This window comes from Anolis carolinensis, chromosome 1 (genome assembly GCF_035594765.1).
Source record: "Anolis carolinensis isolate JA03-04 chromosome 1, rAnoCar3.1.pri, whole genome shotgun sequence".
Taxonomy (NCBI): domain Eukaryota; kingdom Metazoa; phylum Chordata; class Lepidosauria; order Squamata; family Dactyloidae; genus Anolis; species Anolis carolinensis.
Window position 1 is genome coordinate 56,275,068 of NC_085841.1, and position 17,665 is coordinate 56,292,732.

Consider the following 17,665-nt stretch of genomic DNA (forward strand, 5'->3'; position numbering starts at 1 on the left):
AGATAATATATGAAAATACATAGACCAAAATACCTTCAGTAATTTTAAGCAATATGTTTTTGCGACAGAAGGTTCTTGTCTGTAAAAAAATTCTTTTAATTTATATCCCAATGTCCTGGGACATCTTTTCCATTCTTAGAAGAAATTTAGAGGCATTACCATGGGTTCTTGGTATCTGCAAACACTTAGAAACAGATGCAGTCATTGCTAATAGTCAACACGGATTTACCAAAAACAAGTCATGCCAGACTAATCTGATCTCTTTTTTCGACAGTTACGAGTTGGGTCGATACAGGGAATGCCGTGGATGTAGCATACCTGGATTTCAGTAAGGCCTTCGACAAAGTCCCTCACAACCTTCTGGCAAACAAACTAGTAAAATGTGGGCTAGACAAAACTACAGTTAGGTGGATCTGTAATTGGCTAAGCGAACGAACCCAAAGGGTGCTCACCAATGCGTCGTCTTCATCTTGGAAAGAAGTCACGAGTGGAGTGCCGCAGGGCTCCGTCCTGGGCCCGGTTCTGTTCAACATCTTTATTAATGACTTAGACGAAGGGTTAGAAGGCACGATCATCAAGTTTGCAGACGACACCAAACTGGGAGGGATAGCCAACACTCCAGAAGAAAGGAGCAGAATTCAAAACGATCTTGACAGACTAGAGAGATGGGCCGAAACTAACAAAATGAAGTTCAACAGGGACAAATGCAAGATACTTCACTTCGGCAGAAAAAATGGAATGCAAAGATACAGAATGGGGGACACCTGGCTTGACAGCAGTACATGTGAAAAGACCTTGGAGTCCTTGTGGACAACAAGTTAAACATGAGCCAGCAATGTGATGCGGCTGCTAAGAAAGCCAACGGGATTCTGGCCTGCATCAATAGGGGAATAGCGTCTAGATCCAGGGAAGTCATGCTCCCCCTCTATTCTGCCTTGGTCAGACCACACCTGGAATACTGCGTCCAATTCTGGGCACCACAGTTGAAGGGAGATGTTGACAAGCTGGAAAGCGTCCAGAGGAGGGCAACTGAAATGATCAAAGGTCTGGAGAACAAGCCCTATGAGGAGAGGCTTAAAGAACTGGGCATGTTTAGCCTGCAGAAGAGAAGGCTGAGAGGAGACATGATAGCCATGTACAAATACGTGAAGGGAAGTCATAGGGAGGAGGGAGCAAGCTTATTTTCTGCTGCCCTGCAGACTAGGACACGGAACAATGGCTTCAAACTACAGGAAAGGAGATTCCACCTGAACATCAGGAAGAACTTCCTCACTGTGAGGGCTGTTCGGCAGTGGAACTCTCTCCCCCAGACTGTGGTGGAGGCTCCTTCTTTGGAGGCTTTTGAACAGAGGCTGGATGGCCATCTGTCGGGGGTGCTATAAATGCGATTTCCTGCTTCGTGGCAGGGGGTTGGACTGGATGGCCCATGAGGTCTCTTCCAACTCTACTATTCTATGATTCTATGGTAAAGTTTGGTTTCAGGACCTCCCCCCCACCCCATGGATACAAATCCCATTTTATACAAATTGAATTTGTATGTAAGGTGGAACAGGTACATTTTAAAGTGATGTTTGGCAAGGGTGGAGAAAAGATTTAGTAGAGGGAAAGGCTTGAAGGAGCACTAGAGTGGATTGAGGAAAAGGGTAAATATAAAAGATGAACAGTCCTGGTGGAAATGTCTAACCCACTTGAAACTGAACAAAAACCGAAATACTGTAGCAGGGTGAGGTAGGGAGAGAAAGAGAGACAAAAAAACAAAAGGAATTGGTAATGGGAGTGGCGGGAGTGGCGGGAGCGGCCGCTGTTGGCTCCAGCTCCTGCCAACCTAGCAGTTCGAAAACATGCCAATGTGAGTAGATCAATAGGTACAGCTCCGGCGGGAAGGTAACGGCACTCCATGCAGTCATACCGGCCACATGACCTTGGAGGTGTCTACGGACAACGCCGGCTCTTCGGCTTAGAAATGGTGATGAGCACCAACCCCCAGAGTCAGACATGACTGGACTTAACGTCAGGGGAAAACTTTACCTTTACCTAATGGGAGTAAAGAGAATACTCGTGTTTGCATGGGGCTAATTGGTTTCTCATTCAAATAGAACTGGATACTTTTAAAACATCTAAATAAAATGAAATCTTAGATTTGCATTCTGTTTATAACGTATTTAAAATAAAATACCCGCCCCACTCTCAAATACAACCTTGCACAAGCAGGTAAGTTTCTAAGCAGATAAAGCTACAGTAGAGTCTCACTTATCCAACATAAATGAGCCGGCAGAATGTTGGATAAGCGAATATGTTGGATAATAAGGAGGGATTAAGGAAAAGCCTATTACACATCAAATTAGGTTATGATTTTACAAATTAAGCTCCAAAACATCATGTTTAACAAATTTGACAGAAAAAGTAGTTCAATACACAGTAATGCTATGTAGTAATTACTGTATTTACAAATTTAGCACCAAAATATCACGATGTATTGAAAACATTGACTACAAAAATGCGTTGGATAATCCAGAACGTTGGATAAGCGAGTGTTGGATAAGTGAGACTCTACTGTAATAGGTTTGGATTTTTATTTTTTCAGGCAGTGAACAAATGCTAAATTGTTGGTTACACAGTAACTGCCACCTCCATTTTTTTTCTTCCTGCACATTCATTTGATGCTCAATTACCCTTAAAATTTTGCTTTTGGAAGCTATCGAATTTGCTCAATCCTGTTGGTTTGATTTTGGTATCTTACCCTAGGAGTTTACAGAAGCTATTATATTGTCTGTGGCTGGGCCCGCTTCCACCGCCCCCAACCTGGGAAATTTTGGAATTACCAAGCTAAATGAACAGTCAATTAAACTAATCTATATATATAAAAGAGTGATGGAATCGTGGCACCGAGCAAAACAACTAAACTACGGGCCCCCCAACCTCGAAATTGGACAACACAACCCATCATCCACACCTTAAGGTTGAAACAATACAAAATCACTTCACGCACCTCCACATGGACAGAACCCACAACGCACCATCGGTAGCCATGCCAGGAGGGAAACAGAAATGGCCGGCCGGCAAGAGGGAAGGCAGGCAATGGGAAAAAGCTGTCCCCTGGGTCCTAGCGCCCGCCCATCATCCGAATCATTTATCTCCACTCCAACCTTCTCCAACCCATTTTAATACTCTATATTTTAAATATATGCTATGAACCATGACAATCAACACAATCTGACTCCTAATATTTTAACAAGCTTAAAATCACAACACCAAATAAAAAACAACACTCTTAAAACACAGGAATGCCAGACACTAAGCAATCAGGGCCAGCAAACACCTCCCATGATCTGCCATGCAGGACACAATCCAAGCACTCCCAACAGATGGCCACCCAGCCTCTCAATAATAATAATAATAACAACAACAACATCATACAATCCTAAGGTTTGCAGAGGCCTGACTTTCTGTGGCCCTTCCATGTCACATCTCTTTTTTATGTTTGGAACCTTTAGAGTGTTTGCTTATCTTTTTCACATAGAAAGAAGATAGCTCTATACTCAGAGAGGCCTGACTATTTCTGTGGCCCTTACATGTCACATCTCTTTTTATGTTTGGAACCTTTAGAGTGTTTGCTTATCTTTTTCACATAGAAAGAAGATAGCTCTATACTCAGAGAGGCCTGACTATTTCTGTGGCCCTTACATGTCACATCTCTTTTTATGTTTGGAACCTTTAGAGTGTTTGCTTATCTTTTTCACATAGAAAGAAGATAGCTCTATACTCAGAGAGGCCTGACTATTTCTGTGGCCCTTCCATGTCACATCTCTTTTTATGTTTGGAACCTTTAGAGTGTTTGCTTATCTTTTTCACATAGAAAGAAGATAGCTCTATACTCAGAGAGGCCTGGCTATTTCTGTGGCCCTTACATGTCACATCTCTTTTTATGTTTGGAACCTTTAGAGTGTTTGCTTACCTCTTCAACAAACTCCTGACAGATGGCCAGCCAATATCTCCACAATCTCCACCATAAAAATAATAATAGAATCCTACAGTCACAGAGATAGCAGAGACCCCTAAAGGCCATCCAGTCCAACCCCTTCCTGCCATGGAGAACACAATCCAAACATTCCCAACAGATGGCCATACAGCCTCTTCATAATAATAATACTAATAATATCACAGAATCCTCATGTTTCCAGACAGCCCTAAGAATCATCCAGTACAACCTCCTTCTACCATGCAAGACCACACAATCCAAACACTCCTGACAGATGGCCATCCACCCACTATATAATAATAATGATGATAATAAAGATTATAATCATGATGATAACAGCAACAATAATAATAATAATAATCCTACAACTATACCATCCAATAATTTGGAGACACCCCTAACGGCCATCCACCCCAACCCTTTCTACTATGCACCAAGACAATAACCATTCACAACACTTCGACAACGTATGCATACTATACAATACTACACAGCGACAAAGACCCCCTCTACTCTCACCACTTTCACATTACACAAACAACCAAATACAGTAGAGTCTCACTTATCCAAGCTAAACGGGCTGGCAGAAGCTTGGATAAGCAAATATCTTGGATAATAAGGAGGGATTCACAGTATTTATGACTTTAGCACCAAAATATCATGATATATTGAAAACATTGAATACAAAAATGGCTTGGATTACCCAGAGGCTTGGATAAGCGAGGCTTGGATAAGACTCTACTGTACATGCTAAACATAAAGACAACCATACAACAGACATTCAATACTACCACTAACTCAAATTTCTCACCAACACCACCAGACAACGCCACACCAACGCGTGGCCGGGCACAGCTAGTATCAATATATAATAAAGAATTTGTTGTTCATTGACTTCCTTTTATTCCCTTGTTAAGAAGAAACATTTGAGGCCACATTTCTGATGCTAACCATTTCACAAACTCCCTTTTTAAATAGGACTTATCTGCCTATGGAAATATTTGGAATTCATCCTTCACTTTGGAGAAAGAGTTATGTCAGTTTTTGCAATTGTTTTGTCTTTTTCCTTATGTTTATTTACAGAGTAACACGTCAAGATGATGCTGTAGAAAATCAAGTCAACTTTATTTTATATCTTTATATTTATATAAATTATGTGTGTTCTTTATTATCCTGCTTTTCTTCTATTATGATCAATAAGAAATCTTCCCTGTATTTAAGTGTTCTGAAATAGTGTGAATCTACAATCTACTAAAACGTATGTACCCAACTAGTGACTGTGCTAATCAAATGAGAAAGGGAAAATATTGAGTTAGGATTTTGTGCCAGGAAATAATTTGGTCCTAAGTAGCTCCAGTAACCAATCCTCTTCATTTTTTTTCAAGAATGTGTGTTCATTGAGGAAGCCAGAGGAGGGTTTTTTTTTAGAGCATGCAAATTCAGTAAATATTTTTCCTTATTTTTATGGCAAGGGACTTCACATATTGGCTGGGCATCTTAACCAGATATTTAAAACCAATCTCTTACTCTTACTCTGTTGGTGCTTGATCCTAGCACCTTTCTGTTATGTTGTTTGGTATACTCTGGTATAAGGATTTCTCTCGTATACTAAAGAACATGGAGAAAATAAGAAATTATGAAAGACACTTTTGTTTATTTCTTATCTGACCAGAGTTTGAATAGATCCTTCAGCCCTAGTCAGGATAGCTAGTGGTAAGGAGACCTGGGGTATTGCAGTCCAGAAATATTTATAGAGTGGTGGGATGTTTTCTGTATCATAGGAATCAGGTGAGGTGGGGCCTCCTTAAACAAATACAACGACAGAACCGAAACTGCGATGTGACACCCCATCATTGCCTTAGCACTTTCTCCTACATATTTCCAGATCCTAAGTAAATTATCCTTTTCAGCAGTTTCTCATGTCAACTGTTTTGGGTAGATGGCTTTGGGGTAATGGAGTTGAGCACACTTTAAACGCGAGCAAGAGTGTAGGTGGTCAAGTTATTGGTGAAAGTGTTTTTTAGTGAAAAGGAATAATGGAACGTCTTGTTTGAGGTTGTCAAATTGTATACTGGAAGTAAATCTACTTTTGATAAATTGAAGATCCATGGTATGTAAAAGTAATTCATTTTTAGAGCACCGGAATAAAGCACTGCCATTTGCGGGAGGCTTTCTGAACATTTTGTGATTTTAGCACAAGCCAGAGATGGCATGCCATCTCTATAAATATTGGCACCATGATCTCTTACTAGGTAAATCACGTCAGAAAAAATATGGCAAGCATGTTCATGTAACTGGAAAGATAGATTTGTGTATTTTATTCATTATTCAACTATGTGAACATTGTTTGTGCATGTTGCACAGCACAATTAAATTGACAATTAGAAAAAACCAAGCGTGCATTGTTAATAGGATAACAGGATACAATCCGAAATTAAGTTTACTAAACAGTAAGTTCAACTGAACTCAGTAGACTACTCTTGAGCGAAAGGCATGCTTTAGTCTATAGTGCATGTTTGGTGTCCTGTGGTACCCTCACCTCAAAGAGTCTTTTAAACACCGGGTGAAGTTTATTGCTGAAGAAGTACATACGAAGTTGTCCGTTTATTCTCCCCACTTGGTTAGCTTTTTAGTCAGTTGTTTCTTAGAACAGTCATGCTTTCTAAAAAAATATTTTTTTTATTGTGCTATGTGTGATATGTACAGTTAAAGCAAGGAAAACATTGGTACAGGGATAGTGAAGTAAAGAAGAGGGAAAAATAGGTGTGGAAGAAAGAGAGAAAAATATAATAATAATAATAATAATAATAATAATAATAATAATAATAATATAAAAATTAAGGAGAAAAACCCCCACAAAAACATGACTTCCCATGATCTTCTTTGGAGTCTGTTATTCGTGAAAATTGCCAGTGTTCGTTCCCCTTCCGATCTAGCCGTCTTGATATTGTGAAGTTTTTTCATACATTGGATAAATCTATTTTAGAGTGTAACCGCCCTTTCAAATAAAGTCTCTAAAACCTGAACAATCTGTTCTTCCCTTTTCATTTCTGAGCTTTTGTGTTAAACTGCCCATTTGAATGATGTCAAATAACCTTAAAATCCAGTCTTCAATGATGGGTACTTTTTTATTGTTTCCATACCTTAGCAAACAAGTGCTGCCGCAGTCCCTATGAGAAAGAGTATTTTGTCTTGGTTTTTATTTAACTTTGTGTTGGATATGCCCAACAGATATGTTTCTGGTGATAAAGGGAAGGTTTTTTTGTAATATTTTTGTGTCACTTTATGTACACTCTTCCAATCTATTTTATTTTACATTTCCACCATTGGTGGAAAAAAGTACCTATTTATTTATTGCACTTCCAGCATTTATTTGAAATGTGCTTATTGAACTTTGCTAATTTGGTTGGGGTGTAGTGCCATCTGAAAAACAATTTATACCAGTTTTCTTGTACTTCTATGGCTGAGGTGAATTTCAGTTTCTTGTTCCAAATGTCTTCCCATTGATTAATATTTATACTGCGTCCAATATCTCTAGCCCATTTTATTTGACAATATTTAACCTGTTCCTCTTCTGTTGACCATTGTAATAATAACTGGTACAGCAGCTTGATGATTTTTTTTCTTTTTGCATTATGGTTTCCCATAGACCTTGTTTCTGTGCGAATCCTATTTTTACATCTTCTTTATAGAATTGAACTATTTGATGGTATTGGAACCAGGTTATTTTTGGGTGGTCCTTCCTAAGTTTATCATGAGTTTTAATGATATGTTCTTGGTTGTCCACGTTTTTGAGTATTTGCTTGTATCTAAGCCAATTTTCTTTTGCGAGTTCTGTTTTGTGTTTAGCTTCTATTGGAGAAATCCAACATGGGGTTTTCCTATAAAGTCTAGATTTGTATTTTTCCCACACTTTCATCAAGGAGGCACGAATGAAGTGATTGCTGAAGTTTTTCGCTGTCTTCCTTTTATCGTACCATATATAGTTGTGCCAGCCTGAATGTAGATCATGTCCTTCGAGTTCTAGTACTTTAGTATTTTTTAATGTGTCCCAATCTGTCACGACACAGACACCTCTTAAAGGGCCACACACAATAAGTACAGTTAACAAATGTTTATTAAATGATATTTTGAACTTAAAAACTTCAGTGTTTTCAAACAAAAGTAAATGTCTTTGCTTCAAGAAAAGGCAAAAAGCAGGAACAGAAAATAACCCAGATTATCTAGCCTGATAATCCGGCTCAACTTTAACCAAACGTTCACTGGAACTAATGCTACACCCCGCTGTGGCACAGGAAGCCAAGGAAGAGCCAAACGCCCTTCAATAGTGAGCGCAAGCAATGCCGTTGTCAAAAGCCAGACCGGGTTCAAAAACCAAAAGGGAGCCAGCAAACACCGAGCCAGGAGCAAGCATTGTTGTCGTTAGGAGCCAAAACCGGATTCAGAAGCCAAGGGGAAGCCAGGAGCAAGCGTCGTCGTCAGGAGACAAACCGATTCAGGAGCCACGGAGAAGCCAAGCCAGATACGCCAAGCCAGGAGCGAACGTTATCGTCATCAGACCGGATTCAGGAGCCACGGGGAAGCCAGAAACGGAATCAGGAACACGAAGCTGTACAGCTAGGACCCAAGGAGAATAGGCAGCGACAAAGCAATGTCCCAAAATGACACCTTGCCTTTTGCAAGGGAACTTCACTTCAAACTCCACTTTTAACTTACACCTCGGAGTCCGATGATGATGAGGCCTCCGCTCTGCCATCACCATTCACAGCTGATCTTGATCTCATATGTGAACCTCGCCTATTGTCCCTCCAGTCCCTCCATCTTTGGTCAGGACTTAGATCTCCCCATGTCCCAGTAGTTTGCCAGTCCCCTGACGTACCCTCAGAAACTGGCTCTGTACACACATTTACTTGAGTCCAATCTGCATCATCTTTCATCCCACTCCCAGACCCATCATCCCCAGAAAAACCCTCAAATGTTTAATCTTCCGTGGGAGCAGTAAGTATATCCCGGATCTTCTTCCTTTCCCTTTCCTCATCTGACTCCTGCTCCTGAATTTTTTATTTATTATTTATTAGACTTGTATACCGCTACTCCCAATTTGGCTCGGAGCGGTTTACAGAAGTAGATTAAAACAATACAATTAGCTTTAAAAATATCAATAAGGACAGACATAGCCCCGAGTTTTTCACCCATCGAAAGCTTGTCGGAAGAGAAAGGTTTTACAGGCTTTCCGAAAGGCAAGTAGGTCTCGGATAGTTTGAGTTTCAACTGGCAAGGCATTCCATAAATAAGGGGCTACAATTGAGAAAGCTGACCTTTTAGTTGATCTTTTAGTTCCTCTACTTTCTGTTAACCCATCATATTTCAGCATTGACTCCTCATCACTAGAGAACCCTTCAGATGTTTCATCCTCAGAGGGAGCCATAAGTATTTCCCGAACCCGCTTTCCTTGCTGTTCCTCATCAAGCACCTACTCACGATTAGCCCCTTTCCTCCTACTAGTAGTTTTACCAGTAGTACCATTACTGCCCCTTGGCCCAACTACAAGACAGGCTTTCACCCAGACCAAATTGCAGGCTTCATAGTATGCCTGTAGATTGGGGAGACCTATCCCTCCCCTTTTTTCCCGTCCTTAGTATTTTCATCTTGATCCTTGGTTTTTTGTTTTTCCAAATAAACTGATATTTCTCTATTCCATTTTTTTTTAAAAGAAAATTTTTTCTGATTATGGGGATTGTCTGGAATAGGAAAAGTAATTGCGGTAGTACAGTAGAGTCTCACTTATCCAAGCCTCGCTTATCCAAGCCTCTGGATTATCGAAGGCATTTTTGTAGTCAATGTTTTCAATATATCATGATATTTTGGTGCTAAACTCGTAAATACAGTAATTACCACATAGCATTACTGCGTATTGAACTACTTTTTCTGTCAAATTTCTTGTATAACATGATGTTTTGCTGCTTAATTTGTAAAATCATAACCTAAATTGAGGTTTAATAGGCTTTTTACTTAATCCCTCCTTATTATCCAAGATATTTGCTTATCCAAGCTTCTGCCGGCCCGTTTAGCTTGGATAAGTGAGACTCTACTGTGTTGGCATTTTTATGATAGCGATGCAACCTAATATAGAAAAGTTTTGATATTTCCATCTGTCTAGATCTCTTTTAATTTTCAGCCATAATTGTTCATAATTATTTTTTAATAATTTGGCATTACTCGAGGATAGGACTACTCCCAAATATTTTATTTTGTTCTCTATTATTCCAGTTTTTTCTTGTATGGATGCCTTAGTATTTTCATCTATATTTTTGGTTAGGATCTTTGTTTTTGTTTATTTACTTTGAAACCCGCCGGTTTCCAGAATATTTCTATTTTGTCTATCCAGTTCTCTATGTTCTCATTTGGGTTTTCAATTATACATACTAAGTCGTCTGCGTAGACTCTTAATTTATAATTTTATTTTCTGATTCTTAGCCCAGCAAGATTCTCGTCCTCATTTATAGTTCTTACTAGCTTTTCCATTATTAATATAAATAGTAGCGGCGACAGGGGGCATCCTTGCCGTGTTCCTCTTCCCATCTGTGTGTTCTTGCTGTTTTCTTGCCCGTTTATGATTAATGTTGCTTCCTGGTTCATATATATGGCGTCAATAGCATTTCTGAATTTGAATCCAAAGTCTAATTCCTTTAATAGTAATTTGAGATAGTCCCAGTTAATTTTATTGAATACCTTTTCGGCATCAATGAATAATAGGGCTAGTTGCTTTTCATTATGTTTTTCATAATATTCGTTAGTATCAGTTAGTATTCTGATGTTGTCTCTAATTTGTCTTTCTGGCAAAAAGCCTGTTTGATCTTCAGAGATCCAATTTTTCATAAAAAATTTTAGTCTTTCCGCCATTATTATTGTAAAGATCTTGTAATCATGATTTAATAGGGAAATTGGCTGGTAATTTTTTTTATTTCTGTTGGATCTGTGTTCTCTTTGTGTATTAGAATTATATTTGCTGCTTCCCATGATTTAGGGAGTGCTTTGATGTCTAATATATTGTTTAGTGTATCTTTGAGTAAAGGTCCTAATTCCTCTTTGAATGTTTTGTAGAAAATGGCTGTGAAGCTGTCTGGTCCAGGGGCCTTGTTGTTCTTTAGTTTGTTGGTGGCATTATTGATTTCGAAAGGCGTTATTGTGCTGTTTAGAAGTTCCCTTTGTTGATCGGTTAGTTTGGGTAATTTAAGATTACATAAATATTTCATTATGTATTCTTTCGAAATTTCTTCCTTCCTGTATAATTCTCTGTAAAAAAATTAAAATTGTTCCGCGATTTTATCTTCATCTGTGTAAATTTTCCCTTCTTTAAATTTTTTTGTTATGTATTTGTTTTGTTTTTTTCCCCTTTACTTTTTGGCTAACCATTTGCCTATCTTGTTTGCATTGTGGAAATAATTTTGCTTTATAAATTTTAGTTGAGTTTCTAATTTTTCAGTTTGTAATAGCTGTAATAGTTTCCTGAGTATAACCAAATCCATAGCTAATTTTTGATTTGAAGGGTTTCTTTTAAGTATTTGTTCATTTTTTCTATTTGTTCTATTATTTCCTTCATTTCTTTGTTCCTATTTTTATTTTTTATTATGTTTTGTTGTATGAGGTGACCCCTCATTACTGCCTTCATTGCTTCCCATGGTATGTCTTTGGTAGTTTCATTACCTTTGTTAGAACAGTCATGCTTATGATGACTTGACTCATTTGTTGACATAGAGTACAGCATTGCAAATATCAAACATTTATTAAATAGTCTGAAAGTAAGAAAAATACTTTGCAAATATAGATATGCATAGTGTGTTAGGAAGGGTGAATTTTCCTGCTTTAACTTTCATGCTCCACTCCCTTGTATATCTGGACAACATGAGCTCAAATTTCTTAGTAGTCAGGCGTCAAGTGGTTTTTATCAGAGAACAGAATAAATACAGCTACATTTAATGATACACTTGTGCTTGTAACTTACTACCTGGGAAATACTGTAGGATTTGCACATTGGATCTCAAGCAGTGTTTGCAGTTTTGCAATTCATCTCATGAGAATGTGAATGCGCTGGGGTTAAGAAGTCTTTCATTAGCAGTAACAACTAAATGCATCTCTGTACATAGTGATTCCACTTCAGGAAATCCCTTTGCTTTCTCAATTTGTGTGAAAAAATGAAAGGAAATATTAGAAATTTGAGTAATAGCTGTCAGTACTCTTTGACTATGCTTTGAAATAGCTTTGTTATGAAAAAGGAGCTGATAACTACACATATATAACATAATCAGGAATACTTATCTATTTTCAGAGGAAGTAGAAAACAATTTTGTTTAATTTGCAGGGAGGTAACAATGCTGGACATACTGTTGTAGTGGATTCTGTTGAATATGACTTCCATCTTTTACCAAGTGGAATCATCAATCCAAATGTTGTGGCATTTATTGGTAAGTGATTTCATTCCTAAATCCTCTATATCTCTATATCCATTGACCATAAATCGGAAAAATATGCAAGACATTTGAGAATTTTTTAATTTTTTAATTTTTAAAGATATAATTATTTATTATTCTTCATTACTGAAACACTTTGCAATGGCAAACATTTGTTCTATTATTTAGAACAGGGCTACTCAAAGTGATAGTCTCCAAACCAATGCTAATTCCTGAGCCGTTGTCTGGTGGTTACTGGGCAGTTTCCAAGGAAGAAACGATTTCAGCCAAAGGGGATCAATGTTGTGACAGTTACTGGTGAGGCTGTTTCAACATCAAACAGCCTCAGAATTACTATTTAAAGATGCAAACACTATAGCTGCAATTGTAGCCAATTGTTATATTGTGCTCTTAAAAGGCAGTCTTCCTTCTGATAAACACAGATTGAATTTTGGCCAATCATGTTATCTACTTAAGTCCTCCATAGTATATACTGTGTTATCCTGGAGTATATCCCAAATCTCAGGAGCAGCATTGGGGGCAGTGAGTTGGCAGGATTAGAGCAAGGACAGAAGCAACTTCTATGGATACAAAGCCACAATGAGATGTAAGTTTTAACCATGAAATGGTAAAAAGTATGGTGTGTTTAATAATATTAGCAAAATGAAGCATGACATAATAATATGAATGTTGGAATGAGACTTAGGGTTATCAAGCTTTCAATTCATGCGTCTCCATGGCAGCCTACTGGGTGACTGGCAACTCATATTCTCTTAGCCTTAGAGGAAGGCAGTAGCAAACTCCCCTTGAATAAATCTTGCTAAAAACACTCTATAGTAGAATCACTATCAGTGGGAATTAACTAGAAAGTACACAATAAAAGCAATAATACCACTTTCTTTTGCTTCCAAGACACACTTTCCCCCCTAATATAAACATCTCTAAATATGTGGTGCTTTTTAGAATTGCAGGAATTCAGTACCACCAACAGAAACTTTTTTCTGTTGGTGGTACTAAAATTAGTGTGTGTCTTACCAATGATGGTGTCTTAAAATAGAGGAAATAGTTTCTTAGTAATTTGGGGTTGTTTTTTTTTTTGTTTTCTCCAGGGAATGGTGTGGTAATTCACTTGCCAGGATTATTTGAAGAAGCAGAGAAGAACGTTAAAAAAGGAAAAGGTAAGAAAACTATATCATGCTTAAAAGTGATATATAGAAGAACTTGTTTACTATTATGCTATTCTAGTTCATTTATCATATGGATGGCAATTTTTTGCTATTCTAGTTCAGTTGTTTTACGATGGCAATTTTTGAAGTTAGCTGCTACAAATGTTTTCCTCCGAAAATGTTCACTAATTCTAATTAAATGTAAAGAGGCATAAATAGATCTGTAACTATGTTGAATTATGTTTACATACACTTCTCTAGTGCAAACATTATCCCAAATATAAATACTCTGTAACTAAAAATCTTATCTGTCAGTTGTCTAGAATGTCTTATTTGTGTTTGGCTTCTCAAAATGATATATTTTATAACGAGAACAACTTGCTGAAATAATTTACAAATGAAAACATTACTATTTCATGTCTGAGAGTGCCATACCTACCATGATATAACAATTAGTTAATAAGGTGGACTGGAGACTTACTAAATGACCAGATTTCCTCCTCCCGTCTGCACATGTGAAGATACATTGATTCTGCTACAGTTATAGATCTTGTAGAATAGATTCAGAACCTTATTGGAGACTGTGGTAGGAGAAGTTGTATTATTATTATTAATTTACTTCTAGCCCACTTTTCTCCCAATCGGGACTCAAAGCAGCGAACAAACATGTAATGAAAAACATTGCAGAGCATAAAAATAAGCATAATCACCACACCACAAACATACCTGATAAAAATTATAAAACTGGCAGTGACATAATAAATAGATAACATGGCACAGTTTCAACTTTCAATAAAGTTAAAAAATCTCATCTGATAAGCAATCCTAGCTGAAGTCAAGTCAATTGCCGGAAGTTCATTAAAATGTATACATTGCACAGATGAATCAGGTATTTGCGATATCACTATTCTCCTTTAGGTAAGGCTTGCTTCCATAGGAAGGTTTTAACTTGGTTCCTAAATGAAAGCAAGGAGGAAACTGTTCTAACCTCTATAGGAAGGGAATTCCAGAGTCGTGGGGCTACCACCGAAAAGGCCCTCTCATTCCCACCAATCACACTCCTTTCTGTTTCAAGGCTAGTAAATGCTGAAGTCTGATATGTATGTATGCATTTTCCATTTTATTTTTCATGGCAAGCAGTAACTGGAGCTGGTTGCTTTCTCCCAAGTAACTTTCACAGTATGTTTCTCAACATCTTTTAACAGATCAAAGTAGCCTGCAATTTTGTGTGATTGTATTTGGGAGTACAGTAAGCCTTCCACTTTCTTGGGGGTTGGGGTATAGGACCTCCACAAAATAGGAAAAATCCTGAATACACCCCACCCTTCATTTGTATAAACTTTTTTGTACATGAGTGAATACTTTTCTAGGAATCTCTTGGTCCTGGAATTGTGTTGGAGGATCGACAAATGCCTAGGAGAAATGTTCTCCAACACAACTCTATTGTCAACATCTAGTAGAAGTTGACCACAGAACCATGCTGGAAGATCAGGAGTCCTAGATAGTATTAATCGAATCTGTGAATAAAAATTCGTAAAAATTAAATCCACAGATGTGAAGGGCCAACTGAATTGGATTACAATGTCAGTTATTTCAAAATAACTAATGATATGTTGCTTCCTTTTTTCAAGGATTAGAAGGATGGGAAAAAAGATTAATTATATCCGATAGAGCGCATATTGGTAAGTAAATATAGCTACAATTTATAGTATTATCTCACAACTCTTTTTTGTCATTTGTAAAGGCCAGGCAATAATAGGTATCAGAGTTTAAAGGGCTCCATGGAAAGAATACATGTGCATAGGAGAGCTTATCTTGACTCTCCCAAAGAGTGTATTATTTTGTAAAAACCTTGGTGCATCTCCTAACATAATTCAGTTGAGGAATATATACATTTGCCAGTTGCCCAGGAGCTATTAGAAATTCATCAACCATTTCTCACTCCGTTTTTCTGACAATACCAGGTGTGATTGTTAATGTGCCCTATGAAATCATTTTTACCTGATCGGAAACCCATAACATATTCATTACAATTCTGTTTCTAAAATTAGTTTGCTAGTATCAGATGTTGCCTTGAATTGGCTGCAAAATTTCAATTCAGACTCAATTTCTTTTGAACTAGAAAAAGATTTATGAAATGTATTATAGAAGGTGTCCACTTTTGTATATACGTAATGATAAATATCTTAATAAGCTTGACATCTCAGTTTAAAACGGATGGAATCATCTGATACTATCTTTTGAAATATGATACACTTTTTGAAATTTAAGTGCCATTTCCCATACCCGAATCCCCAAATTAAATACGCGCTGTGTTATTCTAACTTCGCTTGTAACAATGGTGATCTGTAAGCTATACAATCAGTTGAAGATTCTAATACTGCTGAACTTCACAATTACATGATATGAAATATAGCTTTGCTAAATTAATAGAACACATCTGTAATCTGAACATCCTTTATTATATAAGTATTTGATTACTAACACATATTCTGCACTAGTCTATATTCACTGTGGTTAAGTGGCAAGACATTGAGAAGAAAGGAGGGCACAATGTGGACCATTTGTGACCCCAGAGACATTCTCCACACCCCAGAAATGTTTTGGGGGGAAGATTGGTTTTTAATATTTCCATATCCTCTAGGTTGCAAAGGAAAAGACTTTGTGAGCTATTTAACCTCCCTTGGCTGTTTTTTTTTTTTTGGCTCATAAAAGGCTTTAAAAAAAAGCAGCAATTACGTCTTCTGATTTACTTTCTGGATTTTAAAACATATTTTTTACATCTAAAATAGTAGCAGGGGGAGGGCGCCAAAGCATGGTGGAAATGCACCTTCAGACTTGGTGGGAAGCATTTGGTTTTTAATGTTTTTTCAAAAAAATAGACAGTTGGTGTGGAGCTATCAAGGTTCCACAGAGGACCAGTGCAGTTTCCAAATCCTAGCAGTTGCGAAATAATCTGCTTCAGATCTTCATAATTTTAAACAGAGGTTGAATGGGCAGTTTTCAAGAGTGCTTTACTTATGTATTCCTGCATTGCAAGGGGTTGATAGCTTTTGTGATCTCTTCCAACTCTATGACACAATGATCAATGGACCTTGAGAAATGAAAGTGGGAGGGGGTGGTTAAATAATTTTAAGCATCATCACCTGATTTGTAGCATAATACAGTGCATATTCCCCTGTATTAATTTATTTAGGCTTGATACTTAATAGAGATATATGTACAACATACTTAATTTTGTACCCTTCAAATTCTTTAGTATTTGACTTCCACCAAGCTGCTGATGGTATCCAGGAACAGCAAAGGCAAGAGCAAGCAGGAAAGAAGTATGTTGTATTGTGTCAAATATATTTATTGTTAATGGAAGAAATTTAAAGTGATACCAAGGTTGTTTTAGCCATTTCCTTTTAGAACATTTTAAGAAACTTTCAGTGGAATGTTCTGTCAAGTATACTTCATAGCAAGTTTATTTTTGAATGAGGCAGGTTTTTCCCCCAGGAAGTCTAAAACATGTAGCTTCCATGTATTTGTATGCACTTTTAAGATAGCCAGTTCAAAGGATTCAAAAGCAGTTTGTTTATTTTCAACCTAAGGGATGAAAACAAAAGCCTGGCTGTGACACTGAAATACACATATATTCCATGTTTCTGCAATAGTTTTGCATGCAGAGTATATACTGTAATCCATGTAGCATATCTGACAAGTCAGTTAATCAATTGTATTTGTCCCTAAACTATCAGTACAACATGGATCTAAAAATGTTTATTTGTGATGCAGATTTTGTCCTTGACAAAAAATATACATGGTTCTAAGTAACAAATTACTTTATAGCTTCTTCGAATAAAATGAACTGAGGGCAGACATTTTCTGTTTTGGGTTCTATCACTAGTATGTAAATGTGCTATAAAATTTTATAATTAATACTTTTTCAAAAAGTACAAAAATTACCAATAGTAGTTGAGGGTTTTCTGAGTTACTACTTAAGGCTTATATAATGAAATTATAAAATTAGTACTGAACAGATGAGAGATCTTTGCTTCTGCCTTCCATGGTGATAACTGATAAAATTA

The 17,665-nt window shown here is 37.3% G+C and overlaps 1 protein-coding gene across 2 annotated transcripts in view; it reads left to right on the forward strand.

Moving 5' to 3' along the window:
- The window catches only part of adss2 (adenylosuccinate synthase 2), a 35,743-nt gene that overhangs the window by 11,035 nt on the left and 7,043 nt on the right, over positions 1 to 17,665 (forward strand). For both annotated transcript variants that reach the window (XM_003225191.3, XM_008117453.3), the window contains exons 2-5: positions 12,342 to 12,444; positions 13,539 to 13,607; positions 15,227 to 15,277; positions 16,855 to 16,921. In XM_003225191.3, the coding sequence (XP_003225239.1) occupies positions 12,342 to 12,444; positions 13,539 to 13,607; positions 15,227 to 15,277; positions 16,855 to 16,921 (290 nt within the window). The remainder of the gene's footprint in view (positions 1 to 12,341; positions 12,445 to 13,538; positions 13,608 to 15,226; positions 15,278 to 16,854; positions 16,922 to 17,665) is intronic.